Raw genomic sequence first — 16868 nt, 5'->3', positions numbered from 1 at the left:
AACCGCACAACCGCACTGGAAGCTATACCCGCACCTGAACTATTCCCTATATATATATATATATATATATATATATATATATATATATATATATGTAAGATTCAACATTAATATTACCATAGCATTAAATACATTCACTTACTCCAAGACCTGAGAAATACAAGATAATATAACATGCAATTCAGTCCCCCGATCACTCACTTATTCAAAGTCAACTAGCATCGCAACATTGCATAGTTCTAAACGTATACTCAAGAGCATGAACATAAGTATCACAACACACAAATTACTACTTTTTAGAAATATAATGGCCGCACAAACAGAAATAGAAATGCAGAATATAATAAGATCAACATAACGCCGGCCAGTAAAGACATTGGGTGATATAGTAAGACTCAGCAACTTGCTTAATTTATTATCCTTCATTTCCTGGTCGAACTTCAATGCCCCTCACTATAAAACCAGACATCCAAAACTGGTCTGATACATGCCATAGCTGCAATTCAACTTCACCTTCATTCCCACTACTAACGTAAAAGTTTCCGAGCTTGATCTCCATCCACCCATCAGAGCGACTGTCAGAAAACCGACCACAATCCCCATAAGTTTTCGTCTTTGCGAGAAAGACCTGAGAGTGTCTATTCTCTCCACGCATCCAACCGTATATGGCCTTGTCCTCCTCATATCTCACACCTGCCAGTGCTGTGTTGACATCTTGAAAGCGCCCGCTTTCAATCTTAAAAACAAGGTAGGCAGAATAACATGTCATCTTAGATAAGCATCGAACGTCAAAGGTTAATCTGATTTCGAACCAGCTAACTTTCTCAAGCTTTGCAACCTCACATCTGTACAAAATATAATTAATCATGTTAGATAGAGCTAGCTAGGAACAATGCAATTCTTATTAATATTCTAGACAATTAAAATTTACCCATAATTACATACCCAAATTCAGAGTCCCTTGTCCAAATCCAATACCTAGTATCATCACCCCATTCGATCCTTAGCCTCCTTGCTTCAAACCAAAGGCTCTGCACAAAACAAAAAGGCTAATGTTGCGTTGTTTACATGTGATCCAAATCTAATGACGAAATTAAATTGATTTTTTTCACTTTTATTAGTTTAAGTTATAAAGCATTTACATTTATTCTAAGATATTTAAAATGTTAAGAAGTTTGCTGAAATTTGTATAGTCTAATAATATTTCAAATAAATCAAAATCAAGTACAGTATGTAGGTGAAAAAGTCAGTATAATAAACTAACAACTATATATTACATACATTGATTCAAGGGGTACACAAGGAAAAGCCAACTTACAGTTAAACCATGGTGGACACATTCAACTTCACAGGTTTGTTCATTAGAATCTTCATCTTCTATAGCATGGTCCTCGTCTAGTATTTTATCATAAATTAAAAATCAATTCAATTATAGTCAGATAGAACATGTACTAATTGAAGATCAATTATTATAAAAAATAAAATTAGTTGAGAGACAAACCTAGTCAAGTTTTAAACTCAAGTACACGTAACATATCATTTCCGTAGTAGTCATGTTGCTCTTGTTCAATCCTCTTAGCAGAACCCACAAGGGAAGCGTAGCAATACTCCAAATTAATTAACTGGAGTGTGATGATATCTTCAATCCACTCTGGCATCTCTTTCAACTCGAAGCAATTTCTTAAGAGTAAGCATTCGAGTTTCGGGAAAGGAGGGTCAACATATGCCTTCCATTCCTTCAAATTTGTAAGAGAAATGAGCAAAACTTTTAACTGTGGGAAGCCACCTTCTTCAGTTAGTTCCCACTCTGATCCCACGCAGGCAAAGTTTCTAAGTTTAAGAACCTCCAGATTGGGTAGCATACTAATACAATTCATGTCCTCCCATGGTATAAGAGTTCTCACAAATGTCAACTTCTTAAGGTTTTGTGGGTAGATATATAGTGGCCTGTGGACCTAGGTGTAAAGGATGGTAAGAGCCCTGAACTCTTAGCTTCTCAAGATGACTTAAACAAGACAGATTATTTATTAAGCCCTGTGGCAAGGCTTCTTCGTCTCCTGCAATTATTCCCAACTGTTTAACATTTGGGATTCTCAGAAACACTTCCATTGTGCACTCTGAGGCAAACAACCAATAAAGTGTCTGCAGGTTCTCTTGAATCACTTTTGGAAGATCTATAGAAACCTGGTGGTACAATTCCAGATGCCTTAATTGTGGCAATTCCCAAATTCCATGAGGCAACTTGCGGGAACCGTTGTCATCTTCACTGATAATTAGTGTCTGTAGGTTCCAATTCTTCCACAAAGGTATATGGTTTAGAAGCTTACTTGAGGCTAATGCTAGGTATCTTAGGAAAACAATATCTGTAATATCTTGAGGCATACCTGATGCAAACTTAATCTTGCTCAAGTCTAACACTCTTAACTTCTTAAAAGAGTTGGCATGCAAATACCATTCACGATCACAGTTTGAAGCCATGTTAAAACATAAAATGGAACGACATTTCGTGGAAGCAATGACCAAATGAAAAGCTGGAATTGCTACTTTAAGGCTTAACCAACGGCTACCACCCAATCAAATAAAGCGATCAAAACAATCGCTACTACCCTTAGTTTCAAGGTACAAAAGGTTCTCAATTTTAGCCTTGCTTATGCACAACTCATGTAACAGATCATGCATCTTACAAGTCTTGATTTTTCCATCAAAGCTTCTCCTATGAACCATTATTAAACTTCTATCAATAAGATCTTGCAAATAATCTCTACCTATTTCTTCTAGCCTCTTGCTATGACTCATCATCCCTACAAATCCCTCTGCAATCCATAACCTAATAAGCTTTTTAATTGGAATCTCACAATCTTCATGAAAAAGTCCCAAATACAAAAAACAACCCTTCAAATCGCTATGCAAACTGTTGTAACTCAAATTGAATATTCTTGAAAATTGTTCAGAAAGATTTAAAGTCAGCAATGAATTTATTGTTCTTTCAACGTTTTCCCATTCATCTACTGACTTGATAGTAGAGAGAAGCCCTGCTAACACCACAATTGTAAGTGGTAAACCCTGACATTTCTGAACAATGTTCCTCCCTATTGTTTCGAATTCATTGTTCAGAAATTCTTTAGCCAAAAACTTCTGGTAAAATAAATCCCAACCTTCAAATGGATTTAAGAAACGCATGTTATAACAATACTCACCAGAGTTGGCATACTGAGCTATCTCTCTATCTCGAGTGGTCATCAAAATTCGGCTCCCATTTTCATCATTTGGAAAGCATCTTTGGATATCATCCCATGCTTCAGTAGTCCATATGTCATCCACAACAATGAGGTATCTCTGGCCCAATAAGCTTTGGCGCAATTGGACTTCCAGATCACCCTCCATTTTGTTGTTGAAGGTATTGCTCATTGGCATGATGCAACGGCAAAGGTCATAGAGGGCTTGTGCTTTGTTATGCACTTGGGACATTGTTGTCCAAGCACGTAACTCAAAATGAGATGTGACAATAGAATCCTCATAAAGTGTTTTAACAAAAGTTGTCTAGCCAATACCACCCATACCCACCATTGCCATTACCTGGCGTTCTTTAAGCGTGTCATGAAGGAGATGATACTTTACCTCATCCAGTTCTTCTGAGTGTCCTACCATTGCATTATCCTCCACATTTGAGGTAGGTTGAAAGGGAACTCCAACTGTGAGATTGTTGACAAGGTGGTGGTGGTTGGTGTTCCTTGTAGTCTGCATCAGCTCTTCAATGTCCTCAACAACACGCTGCAAAGCCTGATCCAGCTTCTGATAATGATGAACATTCAATAGCTCTGCTTCAATGTCATCTTCAGCCTTGACAATCACTCCTCTTATTCTTTTTGTGACTTCTTTCATCTCCTCCCAATTGGTGGCTTTCTTCTCAGATTCCTCAAGATAAACTAACAAATGGCCAAGTTTTTCATGAAGAGACTTGATCTGCTCTTTGTTTGTGAGAGTAACACGTGGTTGGGGGTGTAGGAACTGAAGCTCTAACGTTCTCATAAGAGATGTTACAGCAAGAAAAGCCATATCTCTTGATAAGTGTTTGGTTTGATGAAATGTGGTGGTATAATGCACTTGTGTTACGCTCAACTCTATATATAGCCTACGAGCGAGTTAAAATTTTGCCATAGTTAAACGCTAAGTGGCAGAAGTTGAATCAGTAAATCATTCTTTCTTTCTTCGAATGGACGTGACTGATGACCCATCAATTAATAAGTTTTAATTTAATTCAGCAATTTGTGATTCCCTGATAATGTCGGAAGCTTGTTTCCACCTAACGCAAGCAACTGGTGATTGACAATAAAAATTTGCATGTGGTGGCATAATGCACTTGTACCTTATCGTTGAACTTTTATATACAGCCAAAACTACTAGCTAGACTTCATAAAAGCTTGAGTGATAGTTCCGTTCATCCTAAAATTGGCTGTAAAAATTGGGGCAAATTATTGTGTGGACCATGGTCCACATAGCTGTATGGACTATGAATATAAGGTACATTTTTATTATATTAAAAGTACATTATTTTTGTATTGGAGGTACATTATTTCATAGTATATATAAAATTATATACTTTCAGTACTTAAATAATGCACTCTAAAATAATGTACTTTATATACAAAAATAATGTACTTTTAGTATATTAAAATGTACTTTTTATTTATGGTCCACACAGCTGTGTGGATCATGGTAAATGCAATAATGATTGAAAAATTGGGGGTTCATATCAGTTATTATTGGGTTATTTATCTTGAATTGTCTTTGTGCTAGGACCATGGTTTATAGGGACTAATTTTAATGTCGACCATGGTCCATGTAGTAGCATGGATCATAAAGTAAAACGATGTATCATTTTAATTATACTTTAGTTTTATTTGACAATATTGTTCTGTTTTTTAGTTTCATTTTTCACGCACACTAATTTCATTATAACAACACTAAAATATCATTTTAATTATACTATAGTTTCATTTGACAACATACGTTATTACATGAACTCTATTTTTTAATTTCTTTTTCCACATACACTAGTTTTTGTGAAACCAAATCAAAAGTGATAGATTAAAATAAGTGAGCAATAGAGCTCGGCGGGACTGAATCCCAGTACATCGGTGCCCCCTGAGCGAAGGCCTCTGTAACAAGTGCATGAGCACCCTGGTTTTGAGTTCTAGGAATTAAACTAACTAAGCAAGAAACAAAAGATGACATAAGAGCCTTAGAGGCATCAACTGAATAACTAACATATGAAAAAAGATTAAGATTAGCCGAATGTAGCAAATCCTTGAGAGTGGAACAATCGGCGTAGACGCAAACAGATGTTGTCCCCCGATTCTTGAGCCAAGACAGAGCCTCCTTACACGCCAAGGATTCCGCCATAAGAGGCGAGAAACATGGTGGTAGAGATGCACTAAAGGCTGCAATGAACTGGAAAACGTTAGTGACAAAAATTGCGCCCACCGTGGCTGTTTTCGTCCGTGGGCAGTAGCTGGCGTCGAAGTAGCAGCGTGGGAATCCCTCCGTCAGTAGTGAAGGATCGTCCGCGTCCGAGTGGTGGTGTTGTGAAGTCTGGACCGTATGCGGAGCAGCTACCGCGACCGAGGACTGCTGTTGCAGAGCCTAGTCCGCGTGAATCTGCCTCCATGCGGCAGCCGATGCACTGGCCATCCGCCACACGCGACCTGGAGCTGGTAGATAGGCATCCCACACGGCATGGTTCCTTGCCCTCCATATGTGATACAACACAGCTACAAGAACAAACATATTCTCCTTGGTAAGCATGGTCATGACATTTTGGAACCACACAACAAAGTTATCATCAATCACACTTGGAACATGCAATGAAGATTCATTCCAAACTAGCCTTGAATAATCACACAAAACTAGAGAGTGCATAACATCCTCATGCAAAATCCCACACATAGGGCATGTTGGGTGAAGAGTTGTAGTTTTCGCGGTGGATGGAAAGAAATAGATGTTAAAACGGGAAGAAGTTCCCGAGTGTCGGTCTCAAGGAAAGGCAAGGAGGGAGTCGGTAAGCAAGGGACTAGTCATAAGGGTGCCTAGTTTTCGAAAGCTAATCCTAAAAAGGTAGGTGTGTATGGCATGCTATGGTAAACAAACTAAGGTAAATGAGTAAGAAACAATCTATTTGGAAGGAGGATTCGGATCAATCTAACAAGTACGTAATCTCTTGATTTCCTAGAGGTTTAAAGTGTGGCAACACTTAAGGGACATACTTGAGACAAAATCACAAACACCTAAGCCATTCTCATGGTCAAAGGACTCTCTCCTACACAATAGGGTTACTCTCATAACTCCTAAGTTCAAAGAGGCATTTTGGCAAACACCTTGTGTGCTTTATTCGTCTTCCAATCCCCCTTCTCTCAAAGGTGGGAAGGAAAAGTGGTTGGAGAGGTCTAACACACTCCCTACTCTCGTAGGTGAGTGATTCTAACCCTAATTCCCTAAGGCAACCGGCCAAGTTGGCCTAGAGTCCACACTAACACTCCAAAACACTATCAAGCCTCCATTAAGCATCATTCAATCCCTAATTCAAGACATCTAGCATTCAAGAGATACATACAAGTTCAATTGATCCAAATCACAAGAAGTTTAGCTCATCATGCTCAAAATCAAAATCAACATTGCAATTGAACAATAGGTAGAAACCTAGAATCAAGATCAAAGTGCAATTCAAGATCAAAATCACAATTCAAGATCAAATCAACAAATCAAATCAAAAGCTAAAAATAGAATTATAAAGCTAGAAATTGGAAATGTTACTTGAATGTAATAGGAATCTTGATACAAGCTTGAGCAATCCAAAGTTGAAGTGAAGATCTCTCTAATTCTAGCTAATTGAATTGAAAATTGATTGGAATTTGAGTGTGGAATGGGAGAGAATTTTAACCTAATTTTAGAGAGAATTTTTCTAAGGTGAGCTAAGATGAAAATGAATGATGATCCCCTGGAAAAATGCCCAATTCTCTATTTAAACTTCGCCCAAAACCGCCAATTTCTTCACGTTGGACGCCCGACTGGACGCGCGTCCGCTGCGCGTCCAGCGGGGTTTCTGCTGTGCTGCTTCAAAACTTCAGAGAGGTAAAAATCGGACGCGGGCGTCCGACCCGCGTCCTCAGCAGAGCTCATGAACTTCAGAGAGCCGAAATTCGGACGCGGGCGTCCGACCCGCGTCCGTCGTGCGTCCACAGCAGACTTCGGTTCTGCTGTGCGAACTTTAGAGGGTCGTAATTCGGACGCATGGGCGGACGCGCGTCCGAGGCGCGTCCGTGCCCTGTGTTCTTTTTTCCCAATTTTGGTCCGTGAATCTATCTTTGAAATCCATGCCTTTTCCACCTTTTTGCACAACATTTTACCTACAAAATGATTAACCAAGTGTGGACTAGGATCCAATGGCAATAACAAGCATTTTAACGCAATTCAAGCTCAAATCACTCATAAAAGCTAGCGATTGTGTGCAATGTGACCCGAGAACGACCTTATAAGTGTAGCATCTTTTGCACTTATCATTGGGTCTACCTCTACCCTCTTTATAATTAAATTGGTAGTGGTGGGAAGGACATTAGATAGAGCTTTCCAAACAAACATTTTCCATTTAGCCGGGCATTTAATCTTCCAGAGATGTAACCAATTATCAAAAGCCCCAGGGGAACTCACAACATCTCCAACCACACGTCTATAGCCTTCTTTCACCGTGTAACATCCTTTTGGGTCACCCAACCAGAACCAGGAGTCCTCGTGATGGGGGCTAATAGGTATTGACATACACTAGTTTAATTATACTAACATTAAAGTATAATTTTAAATACACTTCATATTCATTTGACAATATATGTTATTGTATTAGTTATGTTTTTTAAGTTTCATTTTCCACAACACTAGTTTTATTATTATAGCAACACTAAAGCATCATTTCAATTTTATTATAGTTTATTTAACACTATACGTTATTGCACAAGCTCTATTTTTTAATTTCATTTTTCACACACGTTTAATTTCATTTTAGCAACACTAAAATATAATTTTAACTCTACTATATAATTTTATTTGACAATTGTATTGGACCATGATCCACGTAGTGTTGTGTGAACCATGGTCCACTGTACTACAACTGGGTTATAGGGATGTGGAGTTTGAGAGTGATTGGCTAGTCCTGAGTTGCGAATTTTGAATGACTCCAGGAGTAGACTGTAGTATTCACATGTCAATGAGAGTGTTTCGTAAATAGTTGTTAGCTAATTGGGTTAGTGAAGGGACTAGTTGATAATATTAGTTAATTGTAAAAAGATGTTTGGTAAAAATTACTTATTAACTGATAGCTGATTACATGCAAAAATGACTTTTTTCAAAAAATTGTTTGAGAAAACTGTTTTGAGCAATTTTTTGTATTTTAGCGTTTTGAAGCAATAAATTGTTACAAAAAATTAATTAATCAAACACTTATATTAGTTGTTAATTAACCAAGTCAAACAACTAATAGTGACCAAATAAGTCAAAATTGACTGATAAGCTAACTATGTTACCAAACACGACCAATACATTTGTAACTTGACCACACATTAACTTTACTAGTATTTTTTTTATGTGCGATGTGTAAAAATCGATGCACAATATTAGTATTTTATATTAAAATTTTAAATTTATTCAAATTTTAGGTATTTATAATATTGTATTTTTATAAATTTGATATTTATATTTTAGAAAATATCTTTTATAGTAATCCACTAGATAATTCTTGAATCGGGCACAATAACTTACTTCAGCTGAGATACTCAGCTAACTATTTTTAAGTGATTTTTAATCATTCAAAACTCAGAAATTACTACTCCTACTTCTAAATTTTACTCCTAACTTTTATTCATTTTCACAAAGTTTTGATATTGAATTTTTCATTGGGACCAACAAAATGAAAATAACTAATTATGCATGTCACTAATTACCACATAAGAGAGTAAAAATAATGGAGTAAAAGTAAGGACTATATATAGCAGAAGTCATCAAAACTATGGAGTTCAAGTTACATTGATAACATTGGAATGACAGCTGTGATATTATCCCAATTGAGCACGCTACATTAAAGTTTTTTTTTTTTTTTTCTAATGCTCATTTCTTAAACATTTTTTTACTGCAATATTTCTTTATTTAAAGAAGGGAATCTTGTGCTTGCTCCATTTTTAAATATTCATTTTTAATTTATAGTGGATGGTTAGTTAACAGTAATTTTGTTTTGCATTGAGTTAATTTAATTTTTTGTATTAGATTTATCAGAACATCTTTATTTAGTTATAGTATTATTGTGCCATGATTATTTTTGGTCATCTATCAACAAAATCGTTAAAATAATGTTATTAATACAATGACATTTCGTTCTTTTTTTTTTTTAATATACAAAGTGGGTTGACCCCGTTATATTTTTATGTTTATTTTTAAAAAAAAAAAAACTATAATTAAAGATAAAAATGCTTTTGTGTTTAACGATATTTAAATTGGTTTTTTCATAAAGGACAACAAATGATCATGCCACAATAATATTAGGACCAAATGAGGATGCTCTAATAAAAAATGACTAAAAGTGGACTGACACCGATAAATCTGGGACCAAAAATGTAATTAACTCTTTTGCATTTCTTACCAAATTATGTATGTTCTAAAATCTATACCTAATATCAACCTATTGAAGCATATAAATAGTTAATCACATCACTGGAGTTCAAATTTATGGCCTCCTATTTGAGAGAGTTACAGAGGTGTCATTGAGTTACAAACTACTTGGCAGCCTTTTATAGTTAACATGGTTGAAAAAATCGCTAGGCGCTCCCTAGGCGCTCGGGGAGCGCCTAGTGCCTAGGACGCCTAGCCGGGGATTAATCGGCGCCTAGGCGTCCGTGTATTTTTTTATTTTATTTTTTATTTTTTAAAAATTTGTTTAAGTATTTTTAATTTTTTAAAGACTAATAATTATAAATTATATAATACTTTAATAGTTAATACTAAAATATTAAATATTAATCTAAAAAATATCTAAAGTTTGTACAATTTAGGATTATTTCGCTGAAAACGATGTTGTTTTGAGTGAAATAACCCATTAAAAAAAAATAGTTAATCGACCGACTAGAAGGCATAGTCAGTGCCTAGTCGGTCTAGTCGACGCCTAGGCGGTCAGCGCCTAAGCGGCCTAGGCGGTGCTTTGGCGGCCTAGGCGGTTGCCTAGCCGGCCAGCCGCCTACACCACCATTTAATGTGATACTTTAGGCGGTCGACCAGCGCCTAGCGCCTAGGCGGGGATTAATCGGCGCCTACGCGGGATTTTTGCAACACTGATAGTTAATAACTGGATGAAATTTAATTCTGATGGGGTTGTCAACTGTAGAAATGGTCAAGCGAGTGCTGCGCTGGGGGCATCGGGAGAGATGATAAAGGAAAATGGATTACAGGTTTCTCGGAGAAGATGGATAAATTAAACCATTTTTATAAATTTGATATTTATATTTTATAAAATAACTTATATAGTACTTCAATAGATAACGTCTATTTATTATTACGATTGAAGAAGATAAGAAAATATATGGTAGATGTATATGCGGCATGAGAACAATAGTTGAAAAAAAAAAAAAACAGAAGTTAAAACAAAAAGGGTAATTTTTGACCAAAATGTTGTATACTACAACTCTTATAGCATTATGTGTGTGTGTGTGCGTGCCTATATATATATATATATATATATATATATATATAAGTAATGGAAAAATTAATGTAAATGAAAGATATAACTTTCATTCACACTTATTAGTTTTTAGATAGATCAGATATAGTTTGGACCAACTACCATGTAGTATAATGACACCTCCATTACTATTCTAAATTAGTGGTTATCGCACTAAGCCCCAATGGTGAGAGAATTGATTCATTGGACTAAAAAAAGTTAGAAAAATACAAAACATCTACTACTTGTAAATAATTATGATTAAAAAAAAAAAAAAAAAAAAGAAGAAGAAAGAAGATTTAGTTTGGTTTAATTTGTGAATTTTGAATAACGTGACTTCCGGAGTTCAAGTTGACATTGACAAAATTGGAGTGACAGCTGTGATATAATCCCAATTGTGCAAGCTACATTAAAGAATTAAGCAAATAAGGTAGTTTAGTGTGACCACTAGCTCTTTTTTCTAATATAATGTTCATTTTTTAAACTTTTTTTTACTGCAATATTTCTTTATTTAAAGAAGGGAATCTTCAGCTTGCTCCATTTTTAAATGATCATTTCTAATTTATAGTGGATCATTTCTAATTTATAATGTTCCCATTTCCATCATTTGGAAAGCATCTTTGGATATCATTCCATGCTTCAATTGTCCATATGTCATCCACAATAATAAGGTACCTATGGCCCAATAAAATTTGACACAGTTTGATTTCTAGATCACCCTCCATTTTTTTTTTTTGTTGAAAGTACTGCTCATTGGCATGATGCAACGGCAAATGTCATAGAGGGCTTGTGCTTTGTTATGCACTTGGGACATGGTGTTCTAAGCACGTAACTCAAAATGAGATGTGACAATAGGATCCTCATAAATTTTCTTAACAAAAGTTAAGTTGTCTTGTTGTACCACCCGTACCCACCATTGCCAATTTGCCATTACTTGGCGTTGTTCAAGTGTGTTACGAAGGAGATGATACTTTACCTCTTCTAGTTCTTTCTAGTGTCCTACCATTGCATCCTCCACATTTGAGGTACGTTTATAGGATCCTCCAATCATTGGATTATTGTTGACAAAGTGGTTGGTGTTCCTTGCAATCTGCATTAGCTCTTCAACATCTTGCATTACATGTTGCAAGGTTTGTTTTCATCTCAAGATTGTGATAATGATGAACCTTCAATAGCTTCGCTTCAATGTCATCTTCTGCCTTAGCTTGACAGTCACTTTGTTTATTTTTTGTTTTGTGACTTCCCCTCATCTCCTCCCAATTAGTCATTTTGATGACTTCTTTCCGGTGAAACTCAATTTGAAGAAATGGTATTTTCGGATAACAAGAAAGAGGCTTCTTTCTTTGGTTTGTTTTTACTCTACAACTACAATACATGATTCACAAAATCATGTATTAAACAATAGCGGTCAAATTGAAATCGACCGGGTGGTGAGATCCTGAACTTTCCAATTGCGTTGCAAAATTATTTCCCGGAAGTTGGAGGTCTTCATGTACTTGATATCACCATTGATGAAGAACAATTTGGGATTGGGTTGAAGGAAATGAAGACAAGAGCCCGGTAAAGGAATGATGCAATCAACGGGTGAAGAGGCAAAAATCAGAAAAAAAAAAAAAAAAAGGCTTAAAAAAACTAGAAAAAAAATTGAAGAAACAAAAACGTCATTCCTAAAATAGTCTCACTTGAAAAAGTCATCAGAATATCCAGAAGTGTCTAAAATTAATATGATAGTATGGGTAGTTAAATGAAAAAATGATTGTCTAAGACTAAATTTAGAATTGTTACCAAAGACAAGGGACCTCTGTTGGACTTAACTCATTGGAAAAAAAAAATTGAAGAGATGAAAATAGCCTTACTAAAAAAAATGGTTAAAAAAAAAAAAAGGGTTTTCACCAAAAAAAAAAGTTAATGGAATGACCAAAAGTGTCCAAAATATGATATTCTAGAGAGTTAAATGACCAAAACGGTAATATGAGACTAAATTATAAATTGCCACAAAAAATAAAGGACCTCCACTGAAATTAACTCGCAATTTATTGAATGATTTATATAATATTCTCAACCTTTTATTTATAACTTATAATTTTTGAACTTTCAAATAGACTTATTAGGCCAAGCCTATATTTTGGTAGTATAAATTAAATTTGGAGGGTTGTTGACTTGAATGGCCGAAAAACAAGTGGAGTGGGTAAAAATGAGTAAATTTTAAAATTTGAATATTTTTAGGCAAAACTTCATTCAGACTTGCGTTTGATGTCAGAAACGCAAGTTCCAATGTAGTTTCTACAATTTATGAAAATTAATTTTTTTGCATAAAATACTAGAAACACAAGTACAACTTGCAATTCTTATATTTTAGACGTACATAAAAAAAGGCAGTCTAATTTTACTCAAAAAAAAAAAAAAAGGTCTCCTGCACTAAGAGCATGCACATCTGTGATTTTTACACAGATTTTGCAGAAGTGAAAAACCACCCTTTGGATTTTAACTGAAGGGTGGTTTTTCACTTATGCAAGATCCGTGTAAAAATTACAGATGTGCATGCTCTAAAGACTGGTCATATATGCGCCAGCCAGCAGACGACTCTAGATGTGCATGCTCTAAGAGCATCTACATCTATGAATAATGTTGGGATCATGTTAGATTTTTTGCCAAATGACAAGTGAGAGAGATGGAGAGAGAATGTGAGAAGCTCTTCTGCAAGAATGGGGATAATGGCAGGAAATGGGCCCCACGGACTCCAAGATTTAGCCGCATCATGTGTGCGTGCATAGCATTTCTTGCGCCCAGTGGCGTGTGCACTGCAGCATGCACGCCTGACAAGTCCAATTATTTTATTTTTATTTTTTTAAAATTTGATTTGTTTTAAATTTTTTTCCTCCCACCCTATTTTCTCTTTTCTAATTACACTTACAAAAACTTCTCAATAACCGTAAAAAAACTCTATTGATAAGGATGCTCTAAGGACTGGTTATATCTGCGCTAGTCAGTAGACTGACTGTGTCAGTCTACGTGAAAAGTCACGCCAAAAGTGATGTTTTAAAAAGAAATTATCCTTTTTTTTTTAATTACAATTTTCAATTCTTTTTTCCTAAAAATCATGTCATTCTTTTTTTTTTTTTTTTATTAAAATTTGTTACATGAGAGCTAGTAAAAACCAAGCATAAGAGTGAAAGCCTGAAGAGGAGCTGCGAGGAAGATGGTGAATGAGCTTTGATTTGGCTTACGAAAGGAGTCCAATGTGGCAGGTAGAGGGAATGAAATGCTTGAAGCTAGGAGCATGGCAACTGACTCCCCTTTTTCTGCTCCATTTTTAGCCTGTTCATGTTTCATTCCTTAAAGCTGACTAGAAGAGAGCAACAAATTTGCTTCAATTCTAAAGCATTCAAAAAAAGGTTCAATGTGTCAAATAGGGCCGGTCCAAACAGTTTAGAGGCCCTGGGCGAAATAAAAAAAAAAAAAGGGCCCCTTATATGAAAAACTAAAATTTAAATGTAATAATACTAAAAAATAATAATATCAAATAACATGAAATACTATTAGAAAATTTTCAACATTTTTTAAATACATAAGTAATCATGACAAAAAAATTCTACGTATTATAAAAAATCATCGATAATTGCATCAAGATTAACCTTCTCTAGCATATCATTCTCAATACACAAAATCATCATTAACATGGCCTTGGTCATTCTCAATATACCTCTTTGTGTTTCTATTAGCTGCTCTACTTGTTTTTTTTTTTCTTTTTTCACCATCACATAAATGCTTTTTAGGTAACTTTATATAAAACAATTTTAAAAACTGTGTATAAGAAAAGAACAGTACAATATATATAATATATAATATAATATATATATATATATATATATATATATATATATATATATATATATATATATTCTAGAATTCTAGAATTATAGAAATCACAAAATTCATTATCCAAATAAACATTACTCATCAGAGGATTATAGATTTATAACACTAAATCCCTACTGCCATATAGGTGTGCTGTGTTGAATAAGAAATAAAGACAGAACAAATTATAAATAGAAAAAAACTTACAAGTTACAACGGACAATGGGGCCCAAACTGGCAAACAAATGAATAATCGTTGATTAATCGAACTAGAATTTTTTTTTTATTGAAACAGACGAATAGTTTAGCTGGTTAGGGTGTTGATTCTTATAGATAAAAGATAATTAGGTGTCCTCGACTCCCCGTGTCAATTCTATTTCTAAATTATTTAATTAAGCGTCGATTCTCAACTTCCTGCAGTCCCATCTATTCTTAATTTTTTGTTTTCTAATATAATTATTACACTAATTTTTTATTTTTTAATATAATTATAACACTATAATAGATATATGTATACATATACATATATATGAATGGGCCCCTTCTATCATGGGGCCCTGGGCGGTCGCCCATCCCGTCCGTGCTCAGGACCGGCCCTGGTGTCAAAGACTTTGTGGTCTAGTGACATCCGGTGTCCCGGTTAACACTCTCACATGGATGATGGGAGTGGGTTCGAGCCTAGCTTCAGTAGGTTGAGAAAGTAGCTATCTTGAGTCAGTAGTACTCAAAAGAAAAAAAGAAAAAAGGTCCAATGTGCCCATGTGGATCCACAAAGTCAAGGAAGTGATTCTTACTCATAAATATCATACATAAAGGTTATTAGTTTTATAATATCATTTTCTATAAGCTTTTAACAAACTCAAATAATCTCATATGAATAAAAAAGAAATATATGAAGAGAGGCAGATAGCATGAAGCACAAACAAACATATAAAAGGAGAAGCGAAAATAAATAAGAAACAATGAAACATAACCCAAGACAAATCTGGAGTACTTCTAGAATATTAAGGGACAAAGCCAAATAAATATGAAACATAAACTAATGAACTATTTCTGCAGCATCTATGAGTACGTCTTGTAATTTTTAAGCAATATGTAGACCACCATATTACTCAGACCAGCGTATAGTATTCTCTACTTAATTCAAATTGTTTCAAGTTGCTTCAATAGTTTCATCAAACTAAATTCACCTCAGGGTCGGTTTTTGAATTGTTATGGTCCAGTTCTTATAATAAATGAGGTCCTATCAAAAGTATAAGCCTAATATTTAAAATCAATACCGTAAAATATATGACTCTTCTTTTCAAGTTACAGAATGATTTTGTCATGCTCTATCTCTATTAATTAGGTCCTAATTATTAGAAGAGAGAAGTGATTTGGGAAAAACTGATGATTAATTATAGATTTTTTTTTTATTTTTAGGTAGCTAGGTCAAAAATAAATATTAGACCTTCTAAAAACTGAGGCCCTGTGGTGTTTACCCATCTTGCATGGCCCAAAATCCGGACATGATTCCACCTGAAAACAATTAAAAGTGCTAGAGTAAAATAAGAAACATGACAATAATATTAGGAAAAGCAACCTAATAGCTCACATAATTTCAAGGTTCAGAAACCAATTAAAAACAAACCATTTAATCTCCACTGATGTTGTTGTCAATGACCCACCAAAAAAAAAAATTCTGTGATGAATTTAAATTCTGCGACTCAACGTCGATATATTCCGCTCCTTAGTGCACCGCTAAGTTACACTTCGGGGCGTGGCGTTTCAATGAGCCCGCACGAGGAGAGGGGGGCGAGTATCTCTATCTTTTTCTTGCAAGGTACGTGCGAAAGCTAAGTCATCCTAACGAGCAGCATGTGGGGGAGGTTGTAGAAACCGAGCACCATGCTGTCTAGAAGAGATGAAGAGCTTTCACCAAGAGTCGAGAGGGTTAAGGCACGTAGAGGGACGAGAGTGTCTATATTTTCTCTGCTCGTCAAAGACAAACAAAGAAAGTGGGGGACTTATGATGCATGCGGCCATGGGACCCTAGTATAGGGTTCATTTTATTGGGAAAGTCTTGGCCCAAGTGGGGTAGAAAAAAGTTAGCCCAAATCTTGTTGGGTTATGAAGGCATGGTGGGCCAAAAAGGAGGGTTAAAGTATGTGTGACTCAGACCATCGGGCAACCCAATCACTTGTGTACTAAGTCGTTACTTCTTATATTTATTCCCTACATTCTGGGTGGGCAGATTTACTAAACCCCCCCCCCCCCCCCG

General features: G+C 35.4%; 1 protein-coding gene and 1 pseudogene across 1 annotated transcript; both read right to left on the bottom strand.

Moving 5' to 3' along the window:
• Positions 1 to 415: 415 nt before the first annotated feature.
• LOC116005862 (putative F-box protein PP2-B12) lies at positions 416 to 1374 on the bottom strand. Its single transcript, XM_031246100.1, has 3 exons — positions 1327 to 1374; positions 946 to 1031; positions 416 to 845 (listed from the first exon to the last, which is right to left on the bottom strand). The coding sequence occupies exons 1-3, from the start codon at positions 1372 to 1374 to the stop codon at positions 416 to 418; spliced, it is 564 nt and encodes a 187-aa protein (XP_031101960.1).
• Positions 793 to 4076, bottom strand: LOC116005861 (annotated as a pseudogene).
• Between the last annotated feature and the right edge of the window lie 12792 nt (positions 4077 to 16868).

This window comes from Ipomoea triloba, chromosome 15 (assembly GCF_003576645.1).
Source record: "Ipomoea triloba cultivar NCNSP0323 chromosome 15, ASM357664v1".
In the NCBI taxonomy this organism is placed as follows: domain Eukaryota; kingdom Viridiplantae; phylum Streptophyta; class Magnoliopsida; order Solanales; family Convolvulaceae; genus Ipomoea; species Ipomoea triloba.
Note: the sequence above shows the minus strand (reverse complement) of the source record. Positions and strands in the feature narration are given on the sequence as shown.

Coding starts and splice junctions, on each gene's coding strand:
- LOC116005862 (XM_031246100.1), bottom strand. CDS start 1,374: ATGAAGATTCTAATGAACAAACCTGTGAAGTTGAATGTGTCCACCATG. Junction 1,032..1,326: donor AGTTGAATGTGTCCACCATG/GTTTAACTGTAA, acceptor TGTTTTGTGCAG/AGCCTTTGGTTTGAAGCAAG. Junction 846..945: donor ACAAGGGACTCTGAATTTGG/GTATGTAATTAT, acceptor TATTTTGTACAG/ATGTGAGGTTGCAAAGCTTG.